Source organism: Eublepharis macularius, chromosome 2 (genome assembly GCF_028583425.1).
Source record: "Eublepharis macularius isolate TG4126 chromosome 2, MPM_Emac_v1.0, whole genome shotgun sequence".
Taxonomy (NCBI): Eukaryota; Metazoa; Chordata; class Lepidosauria; order Squamata; family Eublepharidae; genus Eublepharis; species Eublepharis macularius.
In genome coordinates this window covers 45,906,190-45,925,355 of record NC_072791.1, presented here as the reverse complement: position 1 = coordinate 45,925,355, position 19,166 = coordinate 45,906,190, and the positions used below count along the sequence as shown (strand labels likewise).

Genomic DNA, 19,166 nt, shown 5'->3' with positions numbered 1-19,166 from the left:
GACACCAACACAACAAGCTATGAGGGAAAGGTACTGGAACAGGCCACATACCCTAAACCTAGACCCACTCCCCAAAGTGTTGTGGAAACAGAAACATTCCCTTACATGCACTCGGAAGGCCATGCTGTGGCCCACCTCAAAGGGGTCCTTCCAATCCCAGGAAACTTTGCAAGAGCGGGGGTCCAAGTAGTTGCCTCGCACGTAGTCATAAATGGTCCGCTCCCCTCTGCGTTCCCGATCCTCATGCTGGAGGAAGCTGACTACACGTGCGGCAAGCTCAAAAAGGAACTTAATGGTGAAAAAGAAAGCTACCACAGATACTGTGATCCCACCTGTTACAAGCAGAAAATATACAGCAGTCAGAATTCAGAACTGCTGCTGAGGAAAGCACCTGATATTATTATACAGAGCCCCTAAAGAAGTGTCAGCGAAATGCATATGGGCAGTATATAGGAATAAAACTATTTTTTCCTCTGCACTACTGTTTTTTGATTCATGCACCGTACTTGGTGTGCTTCTCCAACAAGCAGAAAATACACAGCAGTCAGAACTCAGAAACACAAGAAGAATTCATAAATATGCAGCTTGAGAACTGCATGCTGCTCAGAACTACTCAAGATAGGAATTCATAAGCACCTGGAAGTCATACAGAGAGAACAATTCCACAATACAGGCAGCGTGAACAGCATATTATAAGGCATTGTTAAAGTATAGCTATATGTCAATTACTTTATCATATTTTTACTGGGGAGAAAAGGAGAAATTTGGATTTTTTTTTGTCTCTGGCACCAAAATGTCTTGGGTACTCTAACAAAAGGTTCAAAAAGGAAATGAGTGAGGACAATGGTATGCCAGAAGATGACATTCAAGGTCAATATTAACATACTGGACTTGGAAGATCACCTGACCTGAGAAAAAAAATGTGTCCCATGAGCAGTTAATTCTTTGCTTACCAATAACGTAAAACATTAGGTCCCTTCAATCAGACACACAGCCGAGGATCACAGCTGCATCTGGAATGCAAAAAGCAGAATCCATTCAGTATCTTACCCCCTTCTTTGCATGTGCGTAGCACTTATAAAATACAACATCAACCATTTTCTAACCCTTTCCAGCCTCATCCTCAATCTATTTTCTTCTTTAAAAAATTAAAAGCTGGTGATTTTTCTACACCATGAAATTGTAAAGTAAAATTGTAATGTCTGGTTGCAAGAACCGAGACAGTTTAACAATGCACAATATCTGACATATGTATTCCATAATAAAATAAGGAAAATGCAGAATGGCCTATAAAACCTTAAGCATGTGCGCTGCCTCTTCTTGGGCTAGCAACCTCATCACCAGCATTGTCCCAGTTTTAATCTATTATGCACAGTCTGAATCTATTATGCACAAAGATGTTAACACAGCAATTGTCAGTAGTAACCAGATTTTAAAAAGAGTGGGTCATCACACAGGAAAAGGAAGAGTTGTGTTTGTTTGTCTCTTTCATTTCACTTAAGTAAAAAATCAACATTGCCCAGGCTTCTCTACTCTAAACGGCCTGGAAAGACCCAGAAAGCACATAATGACACACCAAGTTTCTTTATGCATGTTACTATCTGCCAAAACAGCAGCAAATTGTTATGTTGAATTTTTTTTCTTTTCTGATGGTCAGTAATCTACAAAATTCTAACCAGTAGTTCACAGTTTGCCCAAGTAGGTCCTCCACCCCTGCAACCACATACCTTTACACAAACTCCCATGTCCTGAAAGATAGCAGGGGAATGCCCATTCCTCAGCACCTTTTTGTTCAGCACATAAATTCTTGGAAAGTGTCAAGAAGGGATGACTGCCAGGTCATCATGAAGAAAAGTAATTTGGGAGTTCACAATACAGGTTCACAGCTAGGGAATCACGCATACCAAAGAGCCGCCTATCCCAAAGAGTGGCACTCTGCATTGTCGCACCCTACATCCCTCAGATTTGCTGGCACATCCTTCTGAAATGAAAGACCAGAAATTAAAATTACATTTATGAAATGATCAAACGATTAGTCGAGCAGATAAGGGCAACATCCTTACTATTGCATTGTACACAGAGTTCCAATAACCACAAATGTTCTAGTGGAAGAACACAACATAGGAACACACAAAGTATTCCAACAGTCAAATGAAGGGAAAAGTACAGCTACGCCCATGCCTACAAAAGCATATCAATGAGTATCAAGCAAAAATTGGTGAAATTCCTTAATCTATGCTGAAGCACCAGTTCCCTTTCCTCTGTGATGTTTATAAAACTTTGGTGTTCTTCCTCTGCTCACTTCAAGTTTCCACATTCCTCAGATCCAGATGAAAAAAAATACAAGAAAATGTCACCAAAGACATTTAATTTGGGCTTCACAGAAGCCCAGTTTTCAAATGTTTCTCTTATACATAACAGGGAATATCCAACATGCTCAGGCACTTCTTCCTTTCCTAGCTGGGGATTCTAGATAGAAAATAGTGCCTAGTGCTCAGTTGTCTGTTTGAGAAATTAGACAAATTTTCCAGTTATGCACGACTTTCTGACATGCAGTCTGGAAAGGCAGTAGAGAGTTTCCACACTCAGCTGACTCACTGTACTTGGAAAAATGAAGGGGCAACAGACGCAAACAACAACTTGTGATACAGATTTGGAATAGATCCCCAAATTTTAATAAATATTTAGTAGAAACTTCTAAGTTTACAATGGTACAAGATGCTGAATAGAGGGATAATAGACACTATACCCTTTGAGCAGGCCTCTTAACTTTCCTGGAAAACAGTCATAAAGATCTACTAATGGTACCAATCCAAGTAGGCCAAGAACTCTTCTAGGATGGATGGACTGGGGTGGTGGTGGTAGGTCTAGGCCTTAAGACTAACTGGGAGTGGCTATACACAATTTTCGGTCAATTCCCTATAGTCAGTGGGGGGGGGAATCCTAGTTGTCTTTCTGGTACTGGATCCAACACTCATACTAGATGGGGATGAGGATTCTCACTGATGAAGGAAATAACAAACCACTCCATCCAAATCTAACCTTCCTGATTTTCCTCTCCACCCCAGCTATTTTCCTCTCCACCCCAGTTAATGCACACATGCCAGTCTCAGCCACAAGGAGAGTTTGCTTTACAGTCCGGGAGCTTAGTAATGCAAGGATCAATGCTTTTCCCCCTCCCAGGCTTTATCCAGGCTTGAAAGTTCCCTACCATCCATATAGATTCTGCCCTTCCTTTGGAAACCCTCCCATAGCATACCAAATTATCTATATATTGGGGAGATCAGAAACCAGACAAGGATGATTTTACCGCTCAAACTATCAGCAAATGGTTACAATGATTATAAAAATTCCAGATAATTTAAGTGCCATAGCCAAAGAGTAATTTTCCAGTGCAGGTTAAATCCAATGACTGAAACGTATTGTCCCCTTGGAATGCAACTTATATTTTCACGAAGGTGCTTACATGCATTGGGCTGCTTGCAAATGCCACTCAACAAGTTTGAAATTTTCCTTTCAAAGGAACTTCCAAACAATCATATACAAACATAGAACTTATCCTAGTCCTATGAGACATCATGGATCCCTTCTCCATAGGCCAGCCTACCATTAGCATCCATGTCTGAAAAATTACATAGGTATTTTCTGATTAAATTTTTTACCTGAAACCTGCCAACATCTTTCTTATTCTAGAGGTTTGTATTATGACAGCAATCTTTGACTATTTTTCAGTACACTATTTTAAAATTCCCCTTGCCTGAAAGCCTGTCTCACTCTGTAAGTAAATTTAACTCTGATTTCATTCGCTTTATGTGAAATGACAAGCAAGATGCCAGACTAGACAGACCAAAAACAGCAGAAGAGTTAACACATTCAAAACCTGTTCTTTTGCTCCAAATAAGCTAGAACCAGACATCAAACATATTAAGGGCACAGAGGATCAAGCTATTTTGCCCATTTAGCTAGTTTCAAAGACTCAAAAGTACAATGAAATTCATTATCAGATTAGAGAGATAATTCGACATCAAATGGATTGCAATAAGTAGGTACAAGCATAGGAACTAAGGGTAAAATGCCACATTACATGTAATTTGTTTTAAAAACATGGAAAAATAAAAGAACAGGCTACAGCCTTTGGGAGTGAAATTTAAATGGGAAAACTGGAAGGGGAAAGCATTTAATTCTTTGCCCTTGCACCTTTTCTGCTGAAAATTTACACTCCTAAACTGAATTTAGGCCTGCTTGGGAAATCTTATGGATGGTTCTATTGTAATAAAATCCAATCAAAAACTGCTTGTTTAAATAATTTATTATATTTATATTCTGCCCTTCCCGCATCAGCGGGCTCAGCGGGCTTATAGCCCATGTTTTATGGAAAAGAGACATTGTAATCTTTAGTTCCCAATTCCAAAACACGTGGATAATTCTTCTGTAACTCAAAGGAAGAATTTGATAATTTAAAAGCCCCATCACCAGTGACAATTTTTTTCCAAATAATCTGGAGATTCTTCAGATGCCCTAAATACAGTGCAATCTGATTTAGCATGTTTATTGTGGTTTATGTTTAGTAAACAAAGTTCTAAAAGTACTTCATATTAGTTTTCTGTTCCAGTGGCAACAAATACTTGAACTGCAATATTTGATTATTTAAAGAAAAACAAACAAACATGGTTTAAATGTAATATTCAAGCAAATTCAAATGTTTGTGGAAATTATGTTACTGAACTAATACTTACAATCATCTAAAAACAATATCACTTGTAATTTCTTTATATTTTAAATGTAAGAAAAAAATGGAAGAACTGAAAACTGTCGATATAATAATTGTAGCACATCCAAAGAACTGCACATGATATGTTGCAGACATGTGGAGCCATCATTTTCAACAGAAGCATACCACGGAGGTCATGGGGCACCTCAATTTCATTGTCACATTCTGTACCACCTCTTGCAGTACTTGTTAGTTCCATACCAGGCTGAAGAAAATCTGATTCAGATCTACTTTAATCATATTTCAAACTTCTCCAGTTCAAGATCAGACATAAGATATTGTGTTTGCGGAAACTGAAACAAAATCAGTCACAGTTTTGGTTGTGTTTTCACTTGTAGCCTGAGATGAAATAAGTTTGCCTTTGGTTTTGATACGACTTGGGCAGCCAGATGAATTCATAATTTGATTTTCTTATTTTGATTATTACACGCACTTGTGGTTTTATCATCACTCCATTTTCAAATCACTAACACACACGCACACATGCTTCTACACAATTCCTCTAAATATTGTTATTTTATCTTGTATATTTTATCTTCTGTTGTGACCTGCCCTGAGCCCGCTTGCGGGGAGGGCAGGATATAAATACAAATAATAATAATAATTAATTAATTAATAGCTGTTTATTTCACAAAACAATCCATCTTTAGAAATAAAACATTTTTCCATAGAAAAATTAGCAGTGGAAAATTACAGCCCCATATCTCTGCTATACTCCAAGCTAGATTCTAGGAAAATATCTGACATTTAAATGGGCAAATAGTATTAGGTAGACATATCACACAAATTAGTTGCAGCAAAACTAGAAGAGTCATATTACCACCTGCAGTATGCTCTATGCTCTTTTGCATGCTGCAAGGAGTTCTGTATGGATCTTCTTCCTGATCTTCTTGCCCTTTTGGATGCCATACCAATAAGCAGACATATTTTTACTTTACAGTTACCTGCAATTCAGCTTCAAGCAATTTTATATTCTCATTGAATGGAAGCATTAAGGGCAGTGATGTCTATGATGCAAAATCATAGACATCAGAATGCAAATAGAATTGAATCCCATCATTCTATAAGAGATGTCGTTTGGTGCTTTTTTCATATTTCCTAGAGTCTGTTAATAGATAATCAAGAATAGAAAAACAATTAAGCTGACCTGCACTCGCATCAACATTTAACCTCCAGCTGATTATAGCAACTTTATTTCCACTGTACCTTAACGTCAGCTAAGCATCGAGCTATGTAACAATGATTAACAGCAATTTGCCAACAACTGTGTGAAAAAAGCTTTACAGCCCATTGAACACACTGCACACCCTATTACTGCTTACGCAGTTAGAACCTAGACCACAAGCAAAGCAGAAATATATTTTAGCAGGCTTAGCTGGCAAATGCTGAAGAACATAAGCATCCATTAACTGTACATTCTTAACCTAGAATTGACATGGTATTACATGGCTGAGTCAGTACAAGTTGCAAAAGTCAAGTCCCTGTGTCACATCAATTGCCACCAATCCTTTGAAAAATCCTACCATTCTTGCAGGGCAGGAGCACCTTAAAGACTAACAAAATTTATTCCAGTTTGCCCATACTACAATGAATGTGCACATAGCCATTTCATACCATGTGCTTGGTAATTAGCTTTCTTTTGTGCTGGCATATGGTGAAATTGGCACATAACTCAGATCTCAGTGAGAAAAGTGGACTATAAATAAACAAACAAAAAATAAAATATACTAGCAACCAGATAAAATACAATCAGGGCTCTGCTGATCTTGGGAACACATTGCAAGCGCCAGTTAACACACAGGAATACTTGCAAATTAAGTTTAAAAAGAAGAATTTTCATTAGTCAGTTTTCACAGTAGTCAATGTAAGGAAAGCATAGGAATAGGAACAAACTATTACACGTAAGCCTAGAAACAATTTTAACCCACTTACTTGACATTTAAAACAAACCTTTTGTAAGACTTCTCTGCATAGAGAAGATTTTTACAAGGAGTAGCTATTTACAAGCCCATATTTCAAAACAACCATGCACATAAGAATAACTGCAGATAAGAACCACATAATCTATCTTCCTCCTACCTTATATGCAAGACTTACCAAGATGCCTTTTTACAGAAGAAGGGCAATATGGCACAGATTTTATAACATGACTTATTAGAAATATTTCATATTATGATTTAAAACATTCCCTTATGAATTTTAAATACCTCCAAATTACTGAATAAACATAAGGGGCAGGGGAGCAAAACTGCAACCGTGTTTGGGCCAGACAGTTCACATACAACAGTAAAAAGACACTGCTAGCTCATTTATACTGGGTAATTCTGACATCACCTCAGGCAAGCAGCACAAAAAAGTTCATGTTAAAGTACAGAAAACACGGTGGGAAAAAGAATTTCTTCCAGAACAACACTCTATTCAGGACAGCACCACCGGAACAATGAAGCGCCTCACTGCAGCAGAACAGGCGGGACATAAACAATGCAGAATCGATGGCACCAAAGCTTACAAGAACTGGGGCAAACTGAGATTCCCGTGTAAAAAAGATCAGTTGTTCTTCGGGGGGGGGGGGGAGATAAACATTTTACCACATCCAAAATCCTGAAACTGCCAACTCTGACTTTCGAGAGCGATTTAAACGACGGGAGAAGGACGGGACCCCCCCGCCCCCAATCTGTACAGACCCATGGAGGGACGAGGAAGAGACGCTAACGGAGAGAAGCCCTTCTTTCCAAAATCGCCCTTTCCCCAGCCTCTCCGCCGCTCTCCTTAGCCCGCAAACGGAGGGGGGTGTGGCGAGTAACAAAGCAAAAGGAACCAGCAACCCTCCCCCAGCGGCTTCCCTCGCCGGCACACTCTCTCTTCCAAACTCCCCTGCCCTGCCCGTTAGCAGGCTGGAGACTCCGGGAGGAAACCCACCGACGGGCCCGACTCTTCTGCGGGAGCGAAGACCGCCCAACCGCACGGCGCTCGGACGCGTCCCTTTCTTCAAGGCAGCAGAAGGAAAACGAGAGGAAGGGAAAGCCCAAGGGCGCCGCCCCCTTTCCCCACGGCGGTCGTCTCTTTGCCCTAGCTCCGAACTCGGCCCTCTCTGCGCTCCCCTCTGGAAGCAAAGCCTCGGCAGCGGCAAGGGGACTAACGGCACCAACTGTCGGTCTCAGCGGTTGCCCAAACCGCGGGCTACAGCCGCCGCCTTCTGCCCGCCCTAGTAGCCGGAAGTGACGTAAGAAACCATTGGGCGAACGAGCGCGCCGGAAGAGAGAGGAGGTACGGTGGATCCTCGTGTAGATGCCGGAGGGGCTACAATATGGTGAGTAGAGGGTTCCTCGCAGGGATCGGCTGATCTCGGTCTCAGCAATCCTGCCTATGGAAGGATTCTCACCAGATTCATGTGTGTGAATCCTACATAGAGTAACTTCAGTCTGTAGTAGCCTGTTTTTAAAATAGCTTTACGTTTTAACAACTTTATGCTATTTTATGATTACTGTTTTTGTGAGAGCCGTAACGAGGTTTTCTGAACTAGCGGGATATACACTTTCTAAATAAACTAGCCTAGTGGAGTAATTCTGTATAGGAATTCCTCTGAGAAACGAGTCAGATCAAGAGGTGTGTAATTCAGCATTCTGTTTTTGCCAGTAGCCAACCATGTGACCCCAGACTGCCCCCAACCAAGGGTAAACAGGCCAAAGCCTCTCTGTATTGTAGTCGCTTACCCTCCTGGCAACTGGCATGCAAAGATATGCTGCTTCTAGGAGAGGGGGGTTTGTTCCATTTGTCCATTATGGCTAATACCTATGGATAGGCCTGTAGTAATCCATCCCCTCTCCTTGCTGGAGAGTGCTCAAGAGGCAATGGGGGAAATTGCATGTGAGTGAGGGGGCTAGCCCACTTACCCCCTTTCCTCCTATCAAATGGAATAGGTTTCTGCTACCACTCAAACTTATCTGCATTTCCCAGGCTATCTGCTGTTTGAGGCACTGACAGTGATATCCTGCATGTGTGAGCACTCACTGTTGCACACTGCCCTTCCCCCTGCTCTGCTAGCCCTTTAGCCCAGTCAGGAGTACGGTCTGTGTTGTTGAATGGCTAGGTGCTTGGGTATGAACTTTTGGACACAGTCTGAGATCTTTAGAAGGGAAAAAAGATTGGCATTTGTTAACATAAACCTCTAGTTTCTAGGAGCACAAGAATATAGGAAGCTAGTCTCAAAATATTAGCAACAATGTTACAGAAGCTAAAGTAAAATAAACAAGCCCAAGAGCTAACTAAGCGTTACAAGTCACAGAGTTTACCTTGACATCCTTCCCAAGGGATGGACACAAACTAAGCTAGAACTTTGAAAGAGAGGCTGGTTGATACAGACTTCACTCTATTTTACCTTGGCTTGTCTGCTATCACAGTGTGTGCTAAACCTTGTAACTCTTCCTTCCCCTCTGGGAGGGGTTCTTTTTGATCTATCCTGAAATTGGATTTGATTCCCCATGTGTGCAGCCCTGTGCCTTTACCTAATCATAACATGATCACGTTCTCAGCGTTTATGACCCTAACTTAGGATATCCAATCTTACTTCTGCCTGGTAGGTGGCCAAATGGTCATCTCCATCCTGCCTCAGTTGTCTCCATATAGGGAAATCCTCTCATCTCAGCCTGAAATTTAAGGATTTTATTGCTTTGTTTCCAGGAAAGAGGGTGACCTGTCTGTGGACTAGTGCCTCTTATGTGTTTATCCTTGTATTGGTTTTTGGGCTCATTCTGTCATGCTGTTTGTTCTGTTCTAATTACAATGTATTGGGCAGTCAGGTTGTAGTGTTAGACATGTCTGTAATGAAGAAGGGGAGGAGAAAGGGGAAAAAACAAGAGCTCGCTAGCCAAAAGATATGCTGCTCCTTAAGGGATCTTTAAATACTTCCTGTTATTTTTTATGTTTTGCCTCATATTAATCAGTACATGCAAGTTTGCTCTTCCTTCCACATGATGCACTTTATGGAGGAACATGTTCTTGGGTGGTTCAGCTGGTGGGTAGTGGAATCAGTTGCTAAGGCAGGTTTTTAAATAAGGGCAGCTCTTGCAACATTAGAAAGAAGCAATCCTGTTCATGTATGGCTGTGTGATCCTATGGTTGTGATGTGCTGGAACAATGTCATAGTCAGGGTGGTATAGAAGATTTGGACTAGGAGAGGGAAGATCCAAGTTTAATTACCCATTCTGGCCAAAACTGTGAGTGATCTTGGAGCAATCACTCTCTTCAGTTCTAACTTGCCTCACGTGGCTGTTATGAGGATTAAAATGGAGGAGGGGAGAACCAATTATGTCAGAGAAGGAAGTTGGGGGTGGGATGACTTACACATCAGCCTAATTTGCATGAAGACTTGCTGAAGCTTTGATCCAGATGCTTATTTTAATTACTAGGGACATGATAATAAAGAACATGTATGGACTGTCTTTCTCTCACATGGTCAGTAACCATAAATAACATACCTGATCCTTAGGCAGGGTTGTGTTTTTGCATCTTTCATTTTATAAATCAAGCAAGACTCCATGATATTGCTACAGAAAAATGACTGTTTATTAATGTATACTTTTCAGGGGAAACAGAAGAAAGCAAGAAAATATGCTACTATGAAACGCATGATCAGCCTTCGTGACCAGCGCCTGTGAGTCTCTTGGTGTTACTAAGTGGAGAAAGCTGATGAGTTTTGAGATAAGGTTGTTGGTTTTAGTTGATCCTCCTTTAGATAATTAGTCACCTTTGAAGGACTAAAAATCTGGCCCTGATTAATTAGGTAGAGAGATTTTAAATTATGTTTAATACAAAACAGCTGGAGGTAGCTGCCATTTTAGGGGGGGAAATCCCACTGAAAAAAATTCTCAGACAGAAGGCAGGTTACACGTTACAAACAATGCAATTCAAGCAGTATGGAATTGCAAAATTAGAACAGTGCGCTAAAGATTATACAACATACAGTTAAAGTAGTAAAATTTATTCAACAAACAATGAAACAAAACTGGATTTTACAGAATTAGAGAAATGGTGTAACAGCATAGTTTATGCAATGAATAGAGCAATGACAACTCTCTATACATTTATTGACATTAACAATAACCCTATTCCTTTATAAAAAGGCCCTCCTGAACAATTCCTACACATTCTGTGGAACAATAGAAGTGTGGGAGCCTTACTGACCATATCAGGCAGGCCATTCCACCAGGTAGGAGCCACAATGGAGAATACTTGGGTAGCAGCAACTGTAGGGTGGCACCTTCAGAAGGCCAAGATAGCAAGACAGGATCTTGCTGTGTAAGATAATACCTCTCCTTTACTAGCATTTGTTACCTAGAGGTACTAGCTTGTGCTATTACATTGTGTCATTCTTGTCTGATACAACACAACCTCAAAAGAAATTTACTTCTGTTCAGAATAAAGGCATAAGGTTGGGACCTGTTTAAACAATCCAGAGCAGGGTAACTTTAAATCTGAATTGTAAGATTTGGCATCCTAGAATTTTGTAGAAAGAACTGAAGTATTCTGGAAAACTATCAAATAATCACATAGAACTAAAAAGAGGAAAAAACATAGGTAGTGTCTGGGGATGAGCTGTCTGCACCCCCCGGACTTGCCACTGCCACAGCAGGCAGAAAGCAAGGTGATGCCAGGGCCTGGAGGAGCCACAGATGAGCAAGAAGGCAGCCTGCAGATGCGGAGACCCAGGAGCAGCCCCAGACAAGCCCAAGATCTCTCCCCAGGCGCAAGGCACTGGAGGGCAAAACACCCCCCCCCCAAACAGCCTAGTAGACAGGCAGGAAATCCCCCCACCCAGGCACACGTGGTGTGAAGCCGGCAAGCAGGGCATCAGGTACACAGAAATGCCCCCTGCCCAGGGCACCTGTCTAGCTGCACGGGCGCCCCTGGAGAGGTGGCTACTAAGCCGCCTTGCCTGGAAAGGCCCTGCAAGCCCCATCCTCCAAGTAGGGAATAACAAAAAAGGAAGCAGACAGAGCTGGGGAGAGACACCTGGGAGCTTTCCCCGCTGGCCAAGATCAGAGGCAAGCAGCCCAGGAGAAGAAGGGTGCCGATCAGGGCAGGGAGGGATACCTGGAGGCCTCCCCAGCTGGCCAAGATCAAGAACAATCAGCCCAGAAGAGGAAGGGAGGAGAGCAGAACAGGAAGCCCTATATAAGTAGGTTCAGTAGGGAGCCAAAGGGGTGGAAAGTTGAGTGGATAGCGAGAGAGAAGTGAGTGTGTGGTGCTGAGAACAAACAGGAGGAGGAGAGATGAGGAGGAGGAGAATAATAATGGGGCTGCATATGGAAGGGAGTGAGAAAGGAGGCAGCAGGCTGTCAAGGCAATGGAGTGGACAAGAGGGTGCGTGGGTGATGTATACTCTTCCTCCGGCCATGAACTCAATGTGTGACGAGCCCCAAGGCACCTCCCCAAAGTCCCTGCCAGGCACGAGAGTGCCCCGTGTGGCAGCACCCTGGCCAAGTTGGGGCAAGGCTGCTTAAAGCCTCAGCAAGACGCCAAGCGTCCAAGTGCAGCTGGGCCCCAGCTGAGGCCAGGCAAGTCTGTTTACCTGAAGTCCCTGACAGGCAGCAAGGTGCCAGGTGTAGCCATGCCTTGACGGGGGCCTGACAGGTAGTATCATCTTAATTCCATGTTGCTGATATATTGTAGAAGGGTAAATGGAAGTATACTTTTCTATTTTGCTGTCTAATGACTGAATATAGAGAATTTTGTTTGTTTTACTACTTTGTGTTAAATTGCAGACGTTCAGGCTGTAGTTAAGGGTATGAATCCCTTGATTTTGTGTTATTTAACACCTGCCACTTGTTTCAGAAAAGTAAACAAAGTCCTTGCCCAGTGGCACTTATAGCTGGAAAGTGCCTTCCACTTAAAACAGATGCCACTGGAGTAACAGATAAGCTGCAAGCATCCCTGGGGTGCCACCTAATTCCAAGGATGGAAGTAAATGTGGCTCTTTGGGTTGATGGTAATTAGTAATGTGGTTCCTTGTAAGCCCCGGAGTGAGCTCCACTGGTATAAAGGTTTATTGAAACTGCAATACACAAATGTTCTGAAACCTTTTGTCATTCCTAGCAAGGAGCAAGACCGAGCAAAAGCCAAAAAGAAAAAAAAAGATGATCCAAGTGCTATCAAAGAGAGAGAGGTGTAAGTATTAAATGATTTCTTGCTTTCTGTGTAGTATTCACCAGATGCATTGTGGCAAATAACAAATATTCCATGTGTGTATCTGGGACCAGGTCTCATTGCAAGCACTGTGGATGTTTGATTAACTGACTACATTTTTATACCACTTTTCCTCATTGCTCAAAAGTGGCTTACAATAAAAACAAACAGATGAAAAATCTACCAGAAACCTAACGTATTTAAAATAGGTTACTTATAATACACTGTTGGCCACGCACACACATAAAGAGTGCACAATAAAATCCAATGAAATACATCAAATGAATTAACAGTTTAAAACGAAAACTACCAGGAAGCCTCCAGCTGGAAATGCTAGCCTCCATTTAACAAAACACCCTTCTAAGAAGAGCATTGTTGCAGGCCTTACTAAGAGCCAAAGAGATGGCTCAATCCCTGTCCGTAGGCTGTTCTGTCAGGTTGGGGCTACCCCCAAGGTACCACACAAGTATAGGCAGAGGCTGTTCTAACTACCCTGGGAAGCGGGCCAGCCAGCAGCATCTCTTCATGGCAAAGGAGTGTAATTGGAGTTCTGCTTTATAGGCAGAAATGCTTGGAAGCTTCCTAAACACGACACCGAATTTCTCTGGTTTCAGTGGTTATATTTGAGCATTTTCAAGATATTTTCCACAGCTATAAAACCTAACAAGAATCTGTATGCCAAGAAAAGGTGCTTTGAGGCCCAACAATTTGTAGACAGTATGTTTTGTATCCCTATTTTGAAGCAACTTGTCTGAATTTGTCTTGTATGTGTCTTTGCAGCCCTCAATATCCCTCCTGTTTGTTCTTCCAATATAACACACAACTAGGGCCTCCCTACTACATCCTGGTTGACACCAACTTTATCAATTTCTCCATTAAAGCCAAACTGGACCTGGTGCAGTCAATGATGGATTGCCTCTATGCCAAATGTAAGTATCTGCACTGTAACAAAAATTTTTTTTTTAAAAAAGCTCCATTAATGCAATAGGCTGAATCCTGTGAATTGTGAGCAGTAGATACATGGACTGGTGGATTTTCCCCATTCTTTGCCTTCCAATCAGCATCTCCTTAAGATATACCCATAAACCAATGTGTAGTGGTGGGATGGAGGGGAAGGGGCTTGTGATGAGAGAACTGAGCAAAATCACTAGACTACTACTTGGACCAATTGAAAGTTTCATTTGCCACTCTTTCTCCACTTACGGTAGGAACAAAAGTAGGGATGCCTTTGCCCAGTTCCCGTTCTTTACTTCAGGTGGATGTGTGTGTTCAATTTTATTAATAATTTTTTTATTAATGATTCAGAAGATTGTACTGAGATAATTTCAGGCAGGTAACCATGTTGGTCTATAGTAGAAAAACAAGATTTGAGTCCAATGGCACCTTAGAGACCAACAAGATTTTCAGGGGATAAACTTTCAAGAGTCCAAACTCCCTTCTTCAGCTATTGAATGAGTATCGAATCTTGCACTGAGATAATCCATCTCTTAGTGGGGCTGATGGAATGACAGAATGAGTGAATATTCATCACTATCTCTAATAGTAAACTGGCTGGGCCCCTGTCTGGATAGTGAAAACTGTACAACAGGGGCCCTCCACAGCCAAGGTAGCAGGGCTACCCTGGTATGCTGAAAAAGGGGGCATTGTAAGTGAACCAAAATGGGGGTGAGGTGGGTGGGAACTAGCATGTAACTGATTGCAAAAGCTCCCAAAGAGAGAGACTGTAAAGGGTTAAAGAAGAGGAAGAGAAAAGCCTGATCAAGACCATGAGACTTAGAGAATCCTGGAGGGGAGACTTTGAGGGGTGGGATTTCCAGACTGTTGCCCTGCCTGCAATCTGTTGCAAGGCCCCAGCTTGTATGATTTAAATCCCAGTATTTTTCTGTAATGTCATCTGTAGGGGTTGGTAGCATGCTGCATATTAGTGAAACCATATTTATTCTATTCCTGTAGGCATTCCCTGTATCACAGATTGTGTCATGGCTGAAATTGAGAAATTAGGACAGAAATATCGTGTGGCTTTAAGGTAGGAGCATGACAACTGAACTTCGTTTCACATTCTGACTCTTTTTTAGAGTAGACAAATTGTAATATTCCATAATGCTAGAAAAGATGGCTTCTGTTAGCAGTCTGCTAACTTCTACATATCCTATTTTTTTTTATGATTCTGCAGGATAGCCAAAGACCCACGATTTGAACGCTTGCCATGCACTCACAAAGGCACCTATGCGGATGACTGTTTGGTGCAGAGAGTGACTCAGGTAACCTTCTTGCTGTAGGACTTTCTATGCCATATTTAGAGGTACTTAATTCCTTTCAGTACCGGTGATTTTCAAAGAATCAGATTCTAGGTTGTATTGACTTCTTCATACACAGCCATGACCATTACAAAGAATTATTGTGGAAGGGAGATCCACTTCCTGTACTAAAACAACCTTGGATATTCCAGATACAAAGGCAGCCAGCATTCAGAGGCTTGTTGTTTCTGTGTATCCTATGATACTTTGAAGTCAAAGAAAAGTTGCCAATGTTGAATTGATGGCCTTCTCTCCCCTCCCTCCCAGCATAAATGTTACATAGTGGCTACTGTAGACAGAGACCTCAAGAGAAGAATACGGAAGATCCCTGGAGTCCCTATAATGTATATATCTAACCACAGGTAGGTGAGCTCTCAAATGGTAGTCTAACATCAAAGCAAGATTGCCATTTTGTTTTATGTCCTACAGTTTATCATTATAATACTGTTCTAATTTTTGCCAGCTCATATAGTGTACAGTACCCATGTGAAAAGGGCTTAATAATAAAAACAATATTTGCAACTATGGCATTTTAAAACTTGATGATGGAGTGAGCCATCTACACTGGCTCATCTAGGTCTGTATACAGTTGTCTGTGTTTGGCTGAATAAGCTTGTACATTACTATGTATTTGCTTTTCTTTGGCATATTGAATGATACTTGCCTCAAGTATCATGGCAGATTATAAACAGATCTGTGTTTGTGGCATAACTAATAATCTTAAATTAAGAGATGTACTGACAGGATATTTATCTGTAACTACAGTAAAAAGATGGGAAATTCTGAAAAGTGGTCACTCAAGACTATATACAGCCAAAAGCTGTATATATTGAGATGCCTCAGTTCTCCCCTCCTACTGAAATAAAGTAAAAGTGCTCATAACTGCATTTGTTCACATTCATGCCTTTTCCTGTTCCTCCTCTCTCTCTATTAATGCTTTCTCCCATTTACTCTTTCCCTTTCCATTTCCTTCCCTATGTCTTCTCTCTGCACCCACTGTTGAATTACATATATATTTCCAAATGGGGACCCAAAGTAGCTTATATCTTTCTCCTTTCCTCCATTTTATCCTCACAACATCTCTGTGAGGTAAGTTAGGCTGAGAGTGTGTGACTGGCTCAAGGTCACCCAGTGAGCTTCCATGGCAGAGTGGGGATCTGAACCTGGGTCTCCCAGATCCTAGTCTGACACTAACTAGTACACCACACTAGCTCCCTCACTGAATTTTGATATTTCTAAGCTCCTTGGGGATAGGGACTTTTTGTTAATGATGTGCAGTATATACATTAATAGTGTTGTATAAGTAATGTGTACCTTGCTCATTATTTCTATCAATATCAATCAATATATTTAATTCTCAATGCTGGCAAATCTTTGGATTCTTAAATCTGGAGACTAGGGCCATGAACAGAACAGACAGATCGTTCTAAAACTTTTTAAAAGCTTCAGATTTTCAGAGTCTGAACTCTTTTTTTTAAAAAAGAGTTGGAGAAGTAAAAGCCCTCACCCAAATAATAGAAGTAGCACTTGTAGCTTTAGGAAAAGCCCTCTGTGGTCATTGTGGGGGCAGGCACAACAGTATTTGCCAGCCTTCAAGCCTTGGTTTCTGTCAATAAAAGGCAGGAGGAAGGGGCAGGGCCATTTCCAGAGCTATTTTGGCCTTTGAGGGAGCTCATCAGGCCAAGCTAACCAGCAACCACAAGACAACTTGATACCACACAACTTGCATGATTAATCAGGACTGGCTGCATGCTACTATTCAACAGTAGCCATCCTATGAAAGCCAGCATTGTTTAGTGGTTAGAGTTTCAGAGATCCAGTTTTGAATAAGCACTCTGCTGTGTAAGTTCACTGGGTAATCTTGAGCCAGTTACACATTCTCAACCTAACCAACCTCACAATTATTGTGAGGATAAAATAGAGGGAAGAAGAATGATTTAAGCTGCTTTGGATCCCCCATTATGGAAAAGGGTGGGGTATGAAGAAGTAAATAAATATAGCTGAAGATGTGGGAGGCAAATAAAAGTTTGCTGTGTAGGTGGGAAAGAGAGAAGGAAGCAGGAAAAGTTGAGATATGGGGGCTGCCAGGAGGAAAGAGAGAAGTAACAGCATGCTGAGGGGGATACAGGAGAAAGTGAGGTGCAAGGCCTTGAAGGTTCCCCACTGTGAAACTGGGCCAGAGTTTTCCCAAGTAGCGCTTCCAGGGAGAGGGCTGGAGAGAAAGCTCAAGATGGAGGAGGGCACATAAAAGTTGACTGGTGGGTGAGAATGAAAGAGGGCCTGGGGGGGGCTTTCAGGGAAGGAAAAGAAGAAATAGTGGGAGAGGAGAAATGAGATGTCCCGTGCAAATTCTTGCAGGTCCCCTGCTTGTATAGTGATATTTATCTGTCACTCATTCCTGTTAGTGAGCCTAAATACCTCTTAGCTCACTAAACTTTTTAAAAAGTGATTTTCCCTTTTGTTCAGTTGCATCATACAGTTCCAAAGCCAACAAAGATCAGGCGGCCTCTCATCATGGCCTTCCACAGAGGAACTCTGATGGATTGCTTAATAATGTTTGTTCTTATTCTAGGTATAACATCGAGAGGATGCCAGATGACTATGGAGCTCCTCGATTTTAGTCTTGTGTTGGAAAGAGTCCAATATAAGCCTGCTGTGTCAAACCCTCAAATTCCAGAACTCTGCCTGCTGTTTCTAATTGTGCTGGAAGCTGAACTGATTTTATGGAGTTCCTCTGTTCTTCCAGAAAAAGTATGCTAGATCTGTTTCTTTGTTCTATGTTCCAGAATAAACATTGTTTATGGTTTAGAAGTGAGCTGTTGAGACTGTCTCCATTTATATTTACCTCATTTATATCCCACTTTTCTCTCCAGTAAGGACCCAAAGTGGCTTACATCATTATCTACACTTCCCTTTTATCTTCACATCAATCCTACGAGGTAGGTTAGGCTCTGTGTGTGTAAGAGAGAGACTAGCCCAAAGTCACTCCACAAGCTTCCATGGCAGAGTAGAAATTTGAACCAGTGACTCAGTTTGTTTGTGTAAAATTGTTGTGATCTACTCCTAAGACTACACATTTATAAATAATTTTCATTCAACTGGGACTTCTAAACTTTGTTTATTTAGGATTAGGGAATAAGATTTATTCTTTTTCTGCAGACGTCAGGCAGGTTGAGGGGGAGTCCTATGTTATCTCCAGTGGTGCATTAGTGATTTGGCAGCCAACCTCAGAAGTGCTGTCCAACATGCTTTGATGATTTTTTAAAAAACATTTCACAAATGGGAATTATTCTGCACTCTTTAAAAAAAATGCTTCTCCAGATTTATTTTTCCCCTTGACAAACATGCCCAGCCTCTTTCCTACAGAGGCTTCCATGTGCTTTCAAATAGTGTTTGGTGTGGGATGTGTGGATGTAGCTTATAGTACATGCACATGAATTACTTTCCAGAAATTGTTTGAGATAGATGTGCAGTTCAACTGCTACAGGTAACTGTAATTCAAATTCTTGTAAATACCAACTTTATGCCACACTGTAAGAAACAAAATCCCCAAATGTCACAGCCTATTAAAATTATCTTGGCCTTAACAACCCACAGCCCTAAAACATCACTTAACAACAGCACCCACCAACATTCTGTATAATAGTAATTAAAATTTGCTATTTTGATATGGATTCAAGACATATGCCAGAAGTATATGGCAAATATGGGGAGGGTGTGTTGCAGGGAAAATTTAAACATAACCTCTTAACAGTGCACTGTTTGTTTAGAAAATTTAAATGGTGCCTTTCCAGAGGCCTGCTCAAGATGGCTCACAAAGTAAAAACAATACTATAAAATCATGAAAAACATTATAAAAACTATGAATAAGAGGACAAGCCATTAAAGAAAGCAAGGGGCATTAAACTGACCTT

The 19,166-nt window shown here is 41.3% G+C and overlaps 2 protein-coding genes across 4 annotated transcripts in view; one reads left to right on the top strand and one right to left on the bottom strand.

Moving 5' to 3' along the window:
• AREL1 (apoptosis resistant E3 ubiquitin protein ligase 1) overlaps nucleotides 1-7,983 on the bottom strand; it is a 30,151-nt gene extending 22,168 nt beyond the window's left edge. Inside the window, exons 1-4 of one of the 2 annotated variants that reach the window (XM_054971588.1) lie at nucleotides 7,691-7,983; nucleotides 1,728-1,981; nucleotides 954-1,013; nucleotides 106-332 (exon numbers count right to left, since the gene is read on the bottom strand). In XM_054971588.1, coding sequence (XP_054827563.1) covers nucleotides 106-332; nucleotides 954-969 — 243 coding nt within the window. In that variant the 5' untranslated portion in view covers nucleotides 970-1,013; nucleotides 1,728-1,981; nucleotides 7,691-7,983. The remainder of the gene's footprint in view (nucleotides 1-105; nucleotides 333-953; nucleotides 1,014-1,727; nucleotides 1,982-7,690) is intronic. The other variant, XM_054971587.1, reaches the window with a different exon arrangement.
• A 36-nt stretch (nucleotides 7,984-8,019) lies between these two features.
• On the top strand, nucleotides 8,020-18,067 carry FCF1 (FCF1 rRNA-processing protein). Of its 2 annotated transcripts, none has more exons than XM_054971589.1 (8): nucleotides 8,020-8,081; nucleotides 10,357-10,424; nucleotides 12,866-12,937; nucleotides 13,736-13,884; nucleotides 14,909-14,981; nucleotides 15,129-15,216; nucleotides 15,520-15,614; nucleotides 17,825-18,067. In XM_054971589.1, the coding sequence occupies exons 1-8, from the start codon at nucleotides 8,079-8,081 to the stop codon at nucleotides 17,871-17,873; spliced, it is 597 nt and encodes a 198-aa protein (XP_054827564.1). In that variant the 5' UTR covers nucleotides 8,020-8,078; the 3' UTR covers nucleotides 17,874-18,067. The 2 variants fall into 2 exon arrangements, with proteins under 2 accessions (XP_054827564.1, XP_054827565.1); XM_054971590.1 differs by having other exon boundaries at nucleotides 8,051-8,081; nucleotides 10,357-10,476.
• Nucleotides 18,068-19,166: the final 1,099 nt, after the last annotated feature.